Source organism: Miniopterus schreibersii, assembly GCF_964146895.1.
Source record: "Miniopterus schreibersii genome assembly, chromosome: 1".
Classification (NCBI taxonomy): domain Eukaryota; kingdom Metazoa; phylum Chordata; class Mammalia; order Chiroptera; family Miniopteridae; genus Miniopterus; species Miniopterus schreibersii.
The window spans coordinates 102,308,433-102,325,717 of NC_138101.1; the positions used below are offsets into that span (position 1 = coordinate 102,308,433).

The following is a 17,285-nucleotide window of genomic DNA, read 5'->3' on the forward strand; positions in this document are numbered from 1 at the left end:
ATATTTCTCTTCCTCTTAAGAAAGCACATTGGAATCAAGTAAATGAGAGGAACATAAAGCATATATATCTTTATAGTTTATTTATAATTTAAAATATATATGTATATAATTTTTAAATAAAGCCTAAAAATCAGATGGAATTTCAATTTTGTACAGGTGATGAAGCACAGTTATCTGATGGCCTTAACCAAATTCTGAAACACATTTCAAACCGAACATAATGTAGCTTTTTATTTCAAGTTTTTAGCTAGTATTCTTTAAGCTTTTTGCAATATAAAGAATGTAGCAAAGAAAGTAATTTAAGAGGCATTAGAATAATATTTTGGAAATTTGGGGGAGTTAAAGAGTCTGACATATATTTAGACAAATAAACTTTAAAATTTTTAGTTATAGGATTACTTTATATTGATCAATATAATTTCTTCAGTTCTCTTGGGTATTTACATGTAGAGCCTCTCAGCTCTTTCAGCTAAAAAAGTCAGACAACAAGAATAGAAATTCTGTGCCCTGGCCAGGTGACTCAGTTGGAGTGTCATCCCATACACCAAAAGGTTGCAGGGTTCAATTAATGGTCAGGGTACATACCTAGGTTGCGGGTTCAATCCCCCATCAAGGCGCATATAGGAAGCAACCGATCAATGTTTCTCTCTCCCTTTCTCTTTCCCTTCTCTCTAAAAAAGCAATGGAAAATATCCTTGGGTGAGGATTACAAAAAAAAAGAATAGAAATTCTAATTAAGGAATCATTTATATAACAAATATATCATTCCTATGTTGCCCTAGAACTTTATTTAATATCATTTAAATGTCAAAATGTAATTTTACTTGGTTACAACTATAATACTTCATAAAGTTAAAACTTTATATCATTGGTCTTTAGATTTATGAAATAATACATAATTTCTCTTTTAAAAAAATATTTTTCTTGTCTTCCTTAAAAAGGTTCCCTATTCCAAGTTTATCCAAATAATCTTGCAAATTTTATTCTAAAATTTTAATAAGGTTTTAAAAGTTCTATAATACATCAAATTTATTTTTAATATGGTATTAGGTAAGAGTCTAACTTGATTGTATTTCAATTGACAAGTCAATTTGCTAATAATAGCTTTCCTTAGTTGTTATTCCTACTTGAGAATAACATTTTCATCTTATATTAAGGTCCCATAAATATATGGATATATTTCTGGACTTTCTATTCCATTTTACTATTCTACTTAATCTGTTTTAATGCCAATACCAGGCTGTTTTGATTATGGTAGTTTTGTAGGAAGTTTTAATATCTGGGAAATCTGTTTTAGCTATACTATAGTATAGTAGAATCTATACTATTCTTTTCAACCTTTCAATTCTCATATACTTTTTCTGCCATATGAACTTTAAAATATTTACTCTAAATATAAATATTAGAATCTTATTCAAATGGCACTTAAGTTATTTATTTCAGAAGGATTGACATTCTTAAGATAATAAGTAATCACTTTGAAAGTCATGGTATATCTCTTCATTTTGTCAGGTCTTGTTTGGTATTCAGAGGGAGCTAACTGGGTAAGTGTTGAAAGGTTAAAGGAAAATTATGAGAAACTAAATGAAGTTACTGACCATGAAATCATAGCAACTGTAGTCTGAATTTTTGAGTATTCCAGGAACACAGAGTAGCTAGGTATCACAGCAGAGAAGTTAAATGTCTGATGAAAAATAAGGAGATAAAGGATCAAAGATAAGGAATAAAAAAATTAAATATAATGATAAAAGAAAGAAATGATTGGCCCTATGGTCTAGGCTAGATTTTTAAGGAATAAAATATAGAAGGTTGCCAATAGATTGGGCGAAAATCTAGAATTTCTGGGACTGAAAGTCTAAATGAAGTTGATGAGAAATATATGAAGTAAGAATGTTAATAATGAGCTGGATTAGGGGAAATTTATGGTTAGAGTAAGTTTTTGAAGTTGAAGATTTTAGAGGTGGAACATATCTTAAGTAATGACAGCGCTAACAACAATTAGAGGCTATTATTATGGCCATGGGAATAGGATGTTGAAGAGTAGAAGTGAAGGTCATCAGATGGTAGAGCTAGGTGTAGAACCAGGAGCCAAAGTAGTCAACATTGACAAGCCTCATCTCCTTCCAATCTCAGCCACGCATTCTATGCCCTTGTTACATGACTGTTCACTGTTCAAGTTTTACTAGTGTGGGAAGCTGCAGGTGTGCAAGACTGTCTTTGTTTATTAATTGCCTCTTTTACCTGGAAAAAACTATCTCTGATATGTGGATTCTAGACTATTACTGTGAGTTTCCTGACACTTTGAACTTTTTAAGTAGCTTATGGTCAAAAATTCTGTGACCCTCTAAAATAACTTAAAATTATAGTCTTCGTTTTTATGGTCTCAAAAACAAGCAATCAATTCCAAGAGGAAGTATCTGTTGTGCAAATTGTTGTGCCTTATAGTTACTGCCAAAGGTTTCAGAATTTTTATTAGGGGTTCCACAAAGTCAGAGGCTTTTTAAGCAAGGAGCACAAAAGAAGAGTTTGGGAACAGTGGGAAAAGTGATGGATGGGTTCAGTGAAAAGGATATGAAGAGCAGTAATAAGTCATTAGGAAAGGGATCCACAATTTATGCTAAAAGATTTATTTTCTACTGATGTAAGTTCAAAATTCCATGGAAGCACCATTACATTATCTTGGTCTGACCTTTTTTAATGACTTAAAACTATTAAATCAAGGAGACAGATAATATTTACATATAAAGCCATAAAAGTAAAACTTTAGAGATAGTGAATTATTGGTGGAGATTATAATACAAACTCAGTTGCTAGATTTATAATTATTATTTTATGCATTAGTATATTAAATCATATAGAAAAATGAGTTATCACCCTGGCAGGTGTGGCTCAGTTGGTTGGAGCACCATCCTCTGCACCAAAGGGTTGAAGGTTTGATTCCTGGTCAGAGCACATACCCGGGTTGCAGGTTAGATCGCTGGTCTGAGCGTGTATGGGAAGGTGATCAATCAATGTTTCTCTCACTCTTTCTTTAAAATCAATGAGCATATTCTTTGGTGAAGATTGAAAAAAAAGAAAAAGAAAAAAGGAGTTACCAACCAAAAATATAGTAATACTGGCTTTTATATTTACCTATGTAATTGCCTTTCCCAGTATTATTTATTTCTTCATATGGCTTTGAGTTACTGTCTAGTGTCCTCTCATTGCAGTCTAAAGGACTGCTTTAGCATTTCTTCTAGGGGCAGGTGTACTAGCAATGATATCTCACAGCTTTGGTTTATCTAGGAATATCTTGATTTCTTCCTTATTTTGAAGTACAGTTTTGCTGGCTATAGAATTCTTGATTGACGGTTTTTTCTTTTAGCACTTGATTGACATTCATTCCACTGCCTTCAGCTGTCTATGGTTTCAGATGAGAAATTGACTGTTAATCTTATTGAGGATCTCTGGTACATAACCAATCACTTCCTCTTGCCACTTTCAATATTCTTTCTTTTTCTTTGTTTTTCAACAATTGGAGGTGATTTCCTGAAGTCTTCTCAGATCCTTTCAGAGCATGTGTCCAGCCCTGGACATCAGTGTGGCCTTCTAAATTCCATGGAATACACAGGAGCTTCTCAAAGCCCTTAATTTCCCCAAGTATCTTCTTTCCTAGTCTCTTCTTCCTCAGGCTTTATAGTCTGTCTGTCTATTGTTTGCCCCATGTGGCAGCAGCTAATACATTTTTGCCTTTAAATGCTTTTAACAAATATCACCCAGGAAGCCACCTCAGCCATGATGAAGCTCTAAGGCAGGTGAAACAAAGGCAAGCCCTTGAGCTGGTCCTTCAGGGAGCCATTAGACATGTCAAAACACACATACATAATTTTTTGAGAGTAAGGTATATATCACTTCCTCTGGTACCAGCGACCTGCATGTAGAATGTGGGCTGCCATCTTCAAGACTACCACTGAGCCAGGGAGTAAGGGGATGGTAACAAGTAAGTTAAAATGCCACAGAGCTCTCATTAAAATTCAGCATTTTTCTTCAGCATTCCCCTAGTTATAATTTTTTTGTTAGATTCCAGAATTCTGAAAAAGTTGATCTCATAGTTTTTGCTAGCATATTTGTTGCTTTTATGGAGGGATGGAATTTTGGAGTTTCCTATTCTACCATTTTTTCTCTTTTGGAACTCTAATAATTTTGCTATATTCTATGAGCTATACTTTTACATTTCAAGATCAAGATAACGTGCATCTGTTCTGTAATCATAACATTTGTCAGTTGGTATCTTCTAAAGATTGAAAACTAATAAACACTGTTTAAGTTTCTGTGGTTGTATAACTATTGTGTAACTTTTTTACTTGAGAGCTAGGTAGTGTACTATGATTATATCTAATTTTCTGCTTCCTAGACACTCAAAGAGACTAATCTGAGCATAATAATCCAAATAGCCCCCTCTTAATTACACTTCAAAAGTTGTTCAAAACTGTACCACACTTTAGTTTGCTCATATTTGAGCCATGCCTTTCATACATTGTTTTTATCTGATGTTTCTTTTTATTTTTTTTAGTTTATTTTAATTGAATTTGGGAAGAGAGAGAGAAACATTGATATGAGAGAGAAACATCGATCAGTAGCCTCCTGCACACACACTGACCAGAGATCAAACCACAACCTGGGTTTGTGCCTTGTCTGGGAATCGAACCCTCCACCTTCTGATGTACAGGACAACACTCCAGCCTGCAGAGCCACACTGACCAGGGTTATCTGGGCTTTCATATTGCCTGTCTTGTTTTTCTTTTTAAATGAACAGTGAAATTTGTGCTGCCTTTACTACATTTAAGTTTTTTTTTAACTTCTTGTTTATCTTTTTGAAGCCTGCTCTCTCTCCTGATCTAATTTAGTCTCATTATTTCCTTTATTATTATACATATCATATTACTAGTAGGTTTTTTTATTTCATTATGTGTCTCATATTCTCAAATGCTTTTGGCCTCTCAACTTCTAGATTGTAGAGTTGCTCAGATTTTGGTCCCTGACCATCTTCTCACTCTTTGTTTTCTCCCTAAGCAATTTTATATACGTCTTTGACTTTAAATACCACTTATATTTTGAAGATACCAATATGTATACCTTTTCTTTTATGTTCCACTCATTTAGATTGTGTTTAGAGGAAAAAATATTTTACTACATTGAAATTATAAAACTATTCTCCCATTTTGTCTTCCTAAAAGTTTAAAATCTGGCCTTTCATATTTTAGTCTTTTTTTAAAGACTAATTTTTATTGATTGCTTTTTGGGGGAGAGGAAGAGGAAGGGGAAGAGAGAGAGAAAGAGAGGAAGAGGAGGGGACAGAGAGAGAGAGAGAGAGGGGAAGAGGAGGGGAGAGAGGGGGGGAGAGAGAGAGAAAGGGGTAGAGGGAGAGAGAGAGAAAGAGAGAGAGAGAGAGAGATCGAGAGAGAGAGAGATTTGTTGTTCCACTTATTCATTCATTGGTTGATTCTTGTATGTGCCGTGACTGGAGATTGAACCTGCAACCTTGTTGTGTCAGGACAGTGCTCTAACAAACTGAGCTTCCTGGCCAGGGCCTTCATATTTTAGTCTTTATTATATCTGGAATTGATTTTTAAGTTTGAGGTTGAAGTCTGATTTGGTTGTTTTCCCCTATAGGAATAGCCATTTGCCCTAGTGCTATTTATTGAGTATTCTTTCTTTTTCCCACTGATTTGCAATGCTACTCTGTCTGAGTATTTTATTGGCAATGGGAGAAGTAGATAGTAGGGTGCTTTTATAGATCTTCAGTTAATGTCCCTGTGTTCAGTGTCATTTCTCACTCCCATCTTCCAATATACCTACTGTTCTTTCCTTTTCAAAGCTCTACTGGGCAGGCTCGCTGCCATCTTTGTTGTTCCATGCAGCGCATATTCAATGCTATAATTGCCTTTGTTCTCCATCACTCAGCATCCTTCACTTTCCACCTTCCAGAAATTTGCTGAATTCTTGCTACAGACTGTCCCCACTCTTTGTATTTGTTGTGGGTTTATAACATTTTAATTACTTTATTTTATCTGAAAACACAAGGGAAGTGTTTTATAAGTTATATTACTACATTATCTGCCAGTCTTTAAAAATATATTTAAATTTCATTTTTCTTGGATGATATAAGGCTGGTTCTTTCTGAAGGTAGAAAGCTAGTCGGAGGGCCACAGAGTGTCCTCCTTGGGGTTCTGATTTGATTTTTTAATATTACATGGGTTTTCCATTTTTAACAAGCCCATTTATAGCATTTAATATTTCATAATGCCAAAAAGGTGGCTAATTCTTACAGTGTCTATGACCTTTGGCGTATGGGTGTGTAACTAAATGCCTAGAAACAAGTATCTTTGAAAAAAATTGTAGGTACATACAGGGAAGAAATTCCGTAAAACTTTGCTATATCCCATTAATGATTTCACTGTTCACTGTACTTGGGACAGCTCTACAGTAAAATGACGTATTGCAGGTTTCTTTCCCCTGCCAGAAATGGGAAAGTACTTGGTGTAATTTTTTTTTTTGCTTACATTGGATGCATGTAGTGAAGCTGGTTTATTTTTGGTCATTTCCTGTCTGTGAACACTGTGGTATTTTAGCCAACATTACTATAATAAAATGAATTTCCACACCTACAGATGTTGTAACAGAAATCCATAAAATACATTATCGTAGGAATCAGCACCACTTATTCATTGGGAAAAGAATCTTCTGAAATATTTTGTCTTTCTGTTCTAACCCGTTATAGAAAGCCTAAAGATGTTTTCAAAATACGCCAAAAGAACCCATAATTCTCTGAAATATTGTGTTTTTCCCCATTTAGGCATTTAAGAGTATATTCTCCATTTAACCTGGTTTTCAAGGAGTCATTCCTGTATTGCATTAAATTAATTACCCTGCACTTTGTAAGGTATATAAATGTTATAATATTGGATGTCAACTATAATTTAGAAACAAATTATATATTTTTTATATATATAATATATATAATATACATGTTTTATGTATATACATATGTATATTTTATACATATATATAATATAATATACATATATATATTAATCACCCTATCTTAGAGTCCTTTACTAATCAAGAAGGCGTAGAATATTTTTCTGATTCATTCCTATATAAAGATTGAGTTGAATAAATGAATGTTTGGACTTGGGATTAACTACTAGTGATCTTGAAGAGAATTCCTATTTGCTGGCAGACTGTCTACTGTTATATAAATAATATTTGAGTTGAGAAATATCCATGGAAATGTATTGGGCCTCTTAGGAACACAAATTATAAAACATAGATCCTTCATAGAAGAATACTACATTTCTTAGAGCATGAATTTAGACTAAGCAGGGGTAGAAAACTGGACCAGGTGACCCAGCCACCTATTCTAAAACATTTGAATCACACTTGATTCCTCCCCCTCCTTCATTCCCCACAATCAGTCACTAAGTCTTACTTTTATTTGTCTCTTAAGTATCTGGTATATTTATGTTCTCTTTTTTTATTAATAATAATCACTAAAATGGATTAAGCTAAGTATGGTTTAGAATATTATTTCTAGTCTCCATAACAACTTTGAAAAAATATGTATTAGGATCACCATTTTACATACCAGGAAACTGAAACTACAAATAAATTAAATAACTTGCCCCCAAAATCATGTTTATCAGTGGCAGATTTGGGACTTGAACTAAGGTCTGTCTGATTTTCTTGTCAGTGCCATTTCCGCCACACCGTGCCCTCTGTTTGGTTATGCTTTTATATGGCCTAGTTCACATGATTGCACTGATCTTCCTCCTGAGCTCTGTTCATCCAGCTCTCCCTCCTACCTCCTCCGCCAGATTGACCAACCTATCTGTGGATTCTCAAGTGGGTCCTAGAGGCCAGAGACATATCTTATTCATGTTTGTATCCCCAGCACTAACATCTAGCTCCATGCATGGCATGTTGGAGGTGATTTAAAACTTGTGTTGAATATGGTCTTATTACTTTAAAAAAAATACTTATATAATTTTAATTTATATTTTAACAGTTCGAGGTCTAATTTACATACAGTAATATTCCCTCATTTTATGTGTACAAATTTTAGTAAATTTACAGAGGCATGCAATGTAATTTTAGAACATTTTCATACCCCTCATGGCCATTTGCAGTTACTACCCATTCCCACCCCCCAACTGACATAGGTTAGGCTTTTATGACTTAACAGGTGCTATATTTCCTATTGAGAAGGATGAATCTGCCTACAGCCCAGCAAACTTGCTATTTGTTTTTACTGAATGTCCATGTCAGATCTTGTATAAATTGGAGGTTCTGTCTGCTTTGTTTCGTAACTATGAAACTCTTTTGCTGAATCTAGGCTTGCTTATTATTTCACTTATTTTCCTAACAATTTGCTTACAAAATTTTAAACAAAATAAATAATTCCTTTTTAATAATATACTTTTATTTTGTAGTTTATATTCTCTTTTAATTCCATATATATAATGCTACCTATTCAATTTATTAAAAATTGTAATAAACATAATAATCAAATAGTTCTCCAAACTTGTGCAGTTCATGTGGACGACACTGCTAAAGAAGACAGAATAAAGACTGCCTTCCAGTAAGAAGTACAAACCTTCTATAGAGAAGGAGAAATAAAAGGACAAGTCTAGTTGTCTAAAACAAAATTTACTGTACACATTTTATTTATAGTTTTGTACACTCTCTTAATATGAATGGGACTGCTTTTCTGCCTGAGCCATTTTTTAACCAAAGCAAAATAACCTAAGTAATATGAAATGTTAAAATACAGCATAAAGATAAAAAAGCAGACATACTAATTCTAATTAGGAATATAATTATGATGTTACATTTTTATAGGCCACAGTTGTGTTTAGGAAATCACACAAACATAGATCACTGATTTGAATGAAATGCATAAATATATAGCAAAGCTTTGTAGTAACAAAAAGAATTACCAAATAATGCCCCAAATTAATTTCTATCCTACCTTTGTGTCATTTTCCTGGATCCTTCTCCATTGTTACATGAGGAAAAAAATAAATGAAAAACTGAAATCAGAACCACTAATGTTATCAAGAAGGGAAACAAATAAATTAAAATCTAAGTCTAAGCCATCAAGAATGTACAGCAAAGACAATGTTATAAAACGGAACAAAGAAAATTGCTAGAAAACTGTATGCATCATATTCTTTCAAACCAGTAAAATATGCTCCTGCATATAATGGAACATAAACAGAATTCTTTTCCTGTAAGGTGTAGAAATACAAGTTCTTTTTTAATATTGTGGGTGGGTAAAATGTGTTTGTAATGGTAATTCTCCTAAGCTATAAGGAGTGGGCCAGGAACACGTTTATGGATTCTGGGGACAATTTGTACTGTAATTCTTTGATTGGGAGAAGTGAACACTCTACCTAAAGTTGTTTTTTTTTTAATTAACACAGAAGTATAAGACAAAGACAAATGAGACTTCTCTTGTATCTTAGCAACATTTAGATGGAAATCAAATTTAAATACAGTCCACTGTGCTTTTTGAAAAGGCTGTGGTTCAGCTACCCAATCTCAGTTACTTGACATAGTCTCTCTTGTATGAGAATACTCAGAAGGTGTCTTCTTAAACAACAAACCTATTTTTAGTGGTAGAGCGGCTCTTAGTAGTAGCTGTGCCTGCATGGGACTGATATCCAATCATTATCTTTGGAGGAAGTCCTAACCTTTTGTTGTGTACCCCCCCATATGTGTAATAGCTTCTCCGTTTTCATATTCAGTAGTCCATTTTGCTATCTTATCACCTTTAGCTCTAACATTAACAGCCTCTCCCCATACATCATCACTGTAGTCATCAAAAGTTTCTCCAGTAAGGCACAGCAGCATCTCTAGCCAAAAGCATTGGAGGTCACTTCACCCCTGCTGTTTGTTGAATGTACTTAGCCATCGCCCTCCTCTTTTGCTTCTATCATCTTCCCACCTAGGCTCAATACTCTTCCTAAAGAGCGAGTAGTCACAGGCAGGCATTCAATTACTAGACAACTGGCTATGGTTGTACAAGAGTGCAACTTAGACATCAAACTCAGAGATCAGCCAAAAGTTTTCTTGCTAAGTTTTGCTTTTATCATTTAAAAAAAAAAAACAGAGTGCCCATCTGTTCTGTAAAGGATATTTAATACAGTGTTCTGGGTTAGCAACTTCCTGGTTAAATTCTGTTTTCTCTTCTTCTATAGGTGGGGGGTTAGGAGTAGGAGTGGTTTCTGGTTCCAGAGTCACCATCTTAGATTGATCTGTAGTTTATATCTTTAAACTTTTTATTATATGGACAAAGAAAAGCAAGATACTTCCAAATATATGATATAAAACAAACAACACATCTCAAAGGATTTGTTCCTGTTTTTGGTACATAGCTCTGATTCTCCATCATTTTTACATTAAAATAGACTTCTGTGGCTGGGTATCCTGGCCATCAAGCATCACTCCATCAACCAGCAACCTTTTTTTCCTTCCTTGATATTACTTTTTCATTATTTGTCTTTGCCTCACCTGAGAATACTTCTTGCTAACTCTTTCTGTGTCTGTATCACTGATTCTGCCCCTTTGCTCAAACCACAGCTTATGGTTTGCAGTCCTTTATAAAATTCAGTAGACACTCATAAAATCTTCCTAATTGTCTCACTTCATTAATTCACTTGAGAAATATTATTGAGCACAACATGTGCTGGGAGCTGTGCTAGACTCGGGTTCTACTACAGTGAATATGACCAGGTTCCGGCCCTCAAGTCCTTGAGGATCACCATGTTAAGTGATAGAGAAAGACAAGTAAACAGTAACTGCTGCACAAGGCGGGAAGTGCTGTGATGGGCGTGTACCCTTTCATCAAGCCTTCTCCATTTTAGTGGCAGTGAAGTGTAAATCCTGTCCTTTTTCTTATTCCAGAAATGATTACATGCTCTACGTAGCTCAACACAAATCTGTCATGCAAAGCACAATACAAGGAACTCTTGACTCTCGTCTTATTTTTGTTCCATTATAGGATTATCATCTAAGATTATTCATATACTACTGCTCATTGAATGTTTGATTATTTTCACATAATAATTATTGTCTCAAGCACTGGTTTGGCAGAAACCAAGTCTTTTGTTGCATTTCACTTAGAGTTGACTGATGTTATTAGCCAGCTTGCTATTGTATAGACCAGTGATTTTCAACCAGTGTGCCGCAAGAATTGTTAAAACATGCGATACCTGATGAATTAGTCAGGGGCACTGACCTCTTTTCCTTTAGATTGTCAAATAACAAAATGAAAACAGCCAACACAACAATAGCCATCCAGTGTGAATGAAACAAAATTATACCTATTTTTGTGTGAGATTGACAAAAAATAAAATATATTTTTTGTTGTGCTGCAGAATTTCAGTGACTAGTTTATGTGCCATGAGATGAAAAAGGTTGAAAATCACTGGTGGCTCTGATATATGTTCACATACGCCTAGTAAAGCTTGGTAAACCAACAGGGTGATGGTTTGTCAGCTTTATCCCCCAACAGCACCATTATACAAATGCTGAGGGTCTTTAATAATGCAGTTATTCAATACACATTGTGAAAAGCCCATTCCTAGGCCCCAGAACCACCATTGTTGAAAAAATATAGTCTTTAGCCTCGAGGAACTCACCATTTGATAGATGTAGCAAAATTGCACGCATGTAATTATGGTGCAGCATGAGAAATGATGTTTTGGAGGAGTGTACAAAAGTCCATAGGTGCACAAAGGGGAGCAAAGCACTAATATTAGTAAGGGGAAATCTGAAAGTAAAAATTCCAGAATGAAAACACATGGAACAAAAGCCAAGCATTGTTTGAGTTTTGAGATTGGGTAAAATCAGAACATTTGAGTTGGATCAAATGTTTCTTCTCTGGCTATCATTTAAGAAACCTTTACAGAAAATGTGGCTCCTACATTGGAAATAATACCTATCATATTGAGTAGTGTATGTGAAGTGATTTTGTATATGTACATATTATATAAATAGTGGATTGTTTTTCGTCATTTCTTATTTCAAAATGGGGAGGAAGTCTTCATTAATTTTCTTGCTTATAATTGTTGTGTAAAAAATTTTTTTGTTAATCCTCATCCAAGAAATTTTTCCCATTGCTTTTTAGAGAGAGTAGAATGGAGGGAGGGAGGGAGGGAGGGAGAGAGAGAGAGAGAGAGAGAAACATCCATGTGAGAGACACACATTGATTGGTTGCCTCCTGCACGTGCCCCAACCGGGGCCAGGGATCTAACAAACCCAGGTACATGCCCTTGACCAGGAATCGAACCCATGACCCTTGGGTGCACAGGCTGATGCTCTAACCACTGAGCCTCACCAGCCAGGGCCACATGCAGAATTTTTAACAACACTGAAGTATTCAAAAATAGTCAAAGTTACCCCTTAACCCAGCTTCTGAGAGATTAACTATTGTTCAGAGTTATTTTATGTCTTCCCAAGTTTTTCATAAACATACTTTTGTGTTATATGGTTGTTGCTATAGAAATAGTGTTTTGAAAAATGTGGTTTTATTTTTCAGCTGGACAGTGGAATACTTTATAGATTATGAAAACTTATTTGTATTGACATGAAAACATATCCATGATACATTAAATGGATTGTTTTAAAACTAAATAGAATATCAATTGTCTTTCACTGACATAAATAATTTTGTTTTAAAGGTGGTATATTTTTATTCACATGTGCCTCTCTTTGAATTAAAATATATGCCTAGAAGAGGGGAGGAGGCAGGGACTGGATGAAAGAAGGTGAAGACATTAGTCAAAGAACATACATATGTACAAGCCTTAGGCACAGGCTACATTGCGGCGCTGGCCCGAGGGAAGGATGCGCAGGGGCTGGGAGGAGGCTGGCAAAGGGGGCGGTGAGCGAAGAAAATGGGAACATCTGTAACAGTGTCAACAATAAAAGCAAAGAAAAAATATTACTAGAAGAATATAAAACTTCCAGATATTCTATTGAAAATTAGTCTTTGGTACTCTGGGTTTAATTATTAAAATGAAAAGGCGAATATAGAATTTTAAATACCTTTTCCAACAGGTTTTTATAGTCTGTTATTTACTTTGCATGATAAGACTGTCATTTAAAATTGTATGTGGGCTTTTCCAGGTCTGTGGACACAGTACTCACCAATGCTTTGCAAGGTTTATCTGTCATAGACACACACCTTGTTGAAGTGGATGGGGACACGCTTTCCCTGTATGGCTCAGGAGCACTGGAGTCTCTAGATCGGAACTGGAGCATTCAAACAGCAGGAATGGTGACAACAGTGTCCTTCACTTTCATAGAATTTGATGAAATTGTCCAAGTGCTTCCCAAATTGAAGATGAAGTTCCCTAACTCTCTGGTAAACACTTCCTCTTAGTGGCCCATTTGAATTATGCTCAGTCCTGACCTGTAAGTTTAGGCTAAATGGCTGTTTTTAACTCCTGCTGACACAGTTTCTATCTGGCAGGGAGACTAAGCTTTCATGTTGATTTTCTGGAGCTGGGATTTAAATTAGTATTCATAAGTGCCCTTGCAGCTTTCTGTTAATATTGGAAATGATCTCTCTAGGAAATGATTCTTTATGGAGTATAAAGGACTGATATGATTTTATTCAAATTGTTTATTTCTACTTTGTAAAGAAGCATTCACTAGGACCTCACCTAACCATACATATATTATATATTCATTTATTGTACTTGTTATTAATGAGACATGTACATTTTTGTATAATTTTCACAGTGGTCCCCTAACAACATTTAAAATAATTTTAGTAGCTCATTAAAGTTACTTTGAGAGTTGGCCTTTCCAATTATGGTACTATTGTATTTATTGGTATGCATTTGCAGAAACTGGTTTCCGTGCATTCTTTCTTGAGTTATTATTGTTGTGTTTTCCTCTGTTACCCCTTTTATAGTGTTTTCCCTCACATCAGTCTCCCTAAATAAGATAGAAGTGGAGATAATATGTTTAGAAAAGAGCATCCAATTTCACAGGCAGAGCATTTACATTATTAGCATTTCAGTTTTAGTGACTTGATTTTTCTCTGGCCAGTTTAACTAGCCTTCAGAGTAAGTGGCAAGATACACATTTAACATGTTCTCTCAGAAGCATTATGAGCCTTGTATATAAAGTTCTCAAAATTTTATTTTTAAACATTCCTTTATAGTTTTTAATTTCAGAAAAAAGTATATAAAATTATTGTAATGAGTTATTGTATATTTATGTAACTTTTAAGGATCTTAGTTTGTCAATAAATGGGATGCCCTTTGCAGAAGAGAAATCACTTTGAATTCAATATTGGTTGGATTAATGGATTTCATCAATGATGTATTAGATGGATTAAAAGTATGTAAGTTTGGTACAGTCAGTTGACTTAATATAATTGAAAACATATTAGCTAAGCTTAAAGTTTACAGATTTACTTAGGGAAAGATCACTGAAGTTTTAATGTTAGTATTTTAAGATGGTTAAACTTAATGTTCAGCTCTTTTTTTGTGTGTTTTATTATTGCAGCACCTTAAATTCAAGGAAACAAATCTTGTAATGCTGCAACAATTTAATGCATTAGCACAACTCCATCGCATTGACCAGTTGACAATTGATCCTCAAGGAAATCCAGTTGTCAATTTTACACTCTGGAAATACTATGTACTGTTTAGGCTGAGCCATTTTAATATGCAGAAAATAAATGGGACAGAGGTAAGCTAAATACTAAGTCACTGTGGAATAAAAGGGTTCCTTTTTAAGGGAAATAGTCATACAAATTGTTAGGAATTTAAGTAACCGTGTTGGAACTTTTGAGAAATATTGCTGTTTTTTCTTATATTGACAGTTAAAATGTCAGAAAGCTAAAAATCTGTTTATCCTAAAACTTCTAAAGCACGAGACAAATTTTGAAAATAAAATAGTAACCACATCATGATGAATAGTAAGTACTTTTACTGTTATTTGTAAGCATTCAGAGATGTAAAAAGTTGGTAGAATGACATTTTTAAAAAAGAATACTTCTATAGGTAATGTGATCTTTGTATTTTTAAAAGTGCTTTGTAGACTCTCTTGCTTGCAAGAGGGGATGGGGAAATAATACCCAAATGTCAACTAGTAAGTGTCAGTAGAGGAAGGGAAAAGCAAAATGGGGGGAAGGAGGATGTACACAGGGAGAGGAGAGTGGTTAAAAAAGAAGAAGTGAGGAGAAACAAACGAGGAGAGGTAAGGGAAGAGAAGGAAAAAATTAGAGAAATAAAGGAAATAAGACAAGCATAAGTGAATGTCTGGACTGCTTTGTTAATAGTTTGTAAGCGCTGCCTGTGGCATATCTGCACCGTATTGCTCAGGCCTGGAGCCTGAATAACGGGAAAATTCTTAATAAAAGGTTGTTTTTCATATTGATTCTACTAAACTGGTCACAAGGGTAATCCCCCAGCTATCCAAATACTATGTTCTCTTTATATATTATTTGGGAAGAAAAGAGAAATTATGCTTCTTCCTCTACTGTGGAATTCCTGAAGTGAATTTAAATAAACCTCCAAATGAAAAAATCTTTAATACGCTGTTAGTATTATTGTGATTATCTCTTAAAATTCAGAAAACCTCTTTATTGTAAAATGAACTGTAATCAACTTTGCTGGCATGGTGGTAACAGCCACCATATTCCCCTGCAGCCGATGCACGATAAGTACCTCTGGCCCAGAACTCCACAAACCCAGCATACTATTAGGAGACTGGAGGTCTCTAGGTCACTGTATAAGAACCTTGTGAAATTTGCATCAATCAGGATAGGCCCATGACCACAGTGTCAGCCATCTGTTGAAGATACAGGCAAATCTGGAACCTTTGATGACTCTTAATTTCTCTTGTTAGTGCTTAAGAGATTCGGTTCAGTCTTGTGTACTCTTGTGTACCCTCTTGGCACTTCCCCAGATGGATTATGAATCCCTGGTCAGACCTAATAATTACTCCCAAAGATTTTCAAAGCTACTTCCAGTTCCACCATGGACTGGAAGTAGAAAGACTATTTTGGCTGTGGGTAATTCTCTCTCATTAATAGCCAAACTGTTATCCCTATTAACCTTAAATAGTGTATTTACCCAGACATGGATCACTACTAGAAATGTAATAATTTATTATAGAACTAGGAAGAAATAGTATACTATAATTGCAGAAAATGGAAAAGAACCAGTAATATTTATTTTGATTTAAAGTTCCAAGAATGTCAAGGCCAGAGATATTTGACCCTTTAATAAAAGACCTTAAAATAAAGCTGCTTATCTCATCCTTACCAATATATAGTAGTGTATTACGATATTTCTACTTCTGTTTGTGTAAGAATGATATTGTTTGAGGTAGAGTTAAATTGAATTATGAACATCAAGAAGAAAAGATGGGAGTGTTGGCTTTCACTGGCCACTAGGTGACTGTATTAGACCACACAACTTAGTTGTCAGCTAAAGGAAGGATTTGTGCAAGCAGCAACCTCAGTAACTATGAAAGCCTGGGGAAGTGTTCCTTACACTTGAGATTTTTGGAATAGTTTGAGGAGGATGGGTGTTCTTTGAATGTTTGATAAAACTCGCCTGTGCAGCCATCCTGTCCAGAACTTTTGTTTCTTGGGAGTTTTTGAATATTGCTTCAATTTCATTAGTTGTTATTGGCTTATTCAGGTTTTCTGATTCTTCCTGATTGAGTTTTGGAAGATTGTATGTTTCTAGGAATTTGTCCATTTTGCCCAGGTTGTCCAGTTTGTTGGCATATAGTTGTTCATAGTATTTTCTTACAATCTTTTGTATTTCTCTGATGCCAGTTGTTAATTCACTCTTTCTGATTTTTTTTATTTGGGTCCTCTCTCTTTGTTTTTTGATGAGGCCTGCATTATCCTAATTCTAAAACTCGAGGACACCACAAAGAAAGAAAATTTAAGGCTAATATCCCTGATGAACATATATGTTAAAATCCTCAACAAAATATTAGCAAATTGGATCCAGCAACACATTAAAAAAATCATACACCATGATCAAGTGAGATTTATTCTGGTACAATATTTGCAAATCAATAAATGTGATACATCACATAAACAAAATGAAGGATAAAAATTACATGATCATATCAATAGGTGCAGAAAAAGTATTTGACAAAATCCAGCACCTATTTGTGATTAAAAAAAAACAAAACAAAAAAACTCTCAGCGAAGTGGGAATAGAGGGATCATACCTCAACATAATAAAGGCCATATATGA

The 17,285-nt window shown here is 34.7% G+C and overlaps 1 protein-coding gene and 1 pseudogene across 13 annotated transcripts in view; one reads left to right on the plus strand and one right to left on the minus strand.

Moving 5' to 3' along the window:
- The window catches only part of LRRC49 (leucine rich repeat containing 49), a 147,930-nt gene that overhangs the window by 106,341 nt on the left and 24,304 nt on the right, over positions 1-17,285 (plus strand). For 10 of the 12 annotated variants that reach the window (XM_081160752.1, XM_081160755.1, XM_081160748.1 and 7 more), the window contains 2 exons: positions 13,174-13,411; positions 14,566-14,751. In XM_081160752.1, the coding sequence (XP_081016878.1) occupies positions 13,174-13,411; positions 14,566-14,751 (424 nt within the window). The remainder of the gene's footprint in view (positions 1-13,173; positions 13,412-14,565; positions 14,752-17,285) is intronic. The other 2 variants (XM_081160753.1, XM_081160759.1) reach the window with 1 other exon arrangement.
- LOC308555460 (eukaryotic translation initiation factor 4E pseudogene) lies at positions 9,635-10,287 on the minus strand (annotated as a pseudogene). The gene has a single exon. The product of its transcript is annotated as a eukaryotic translation initiation factor 4E pseudogene (transcript).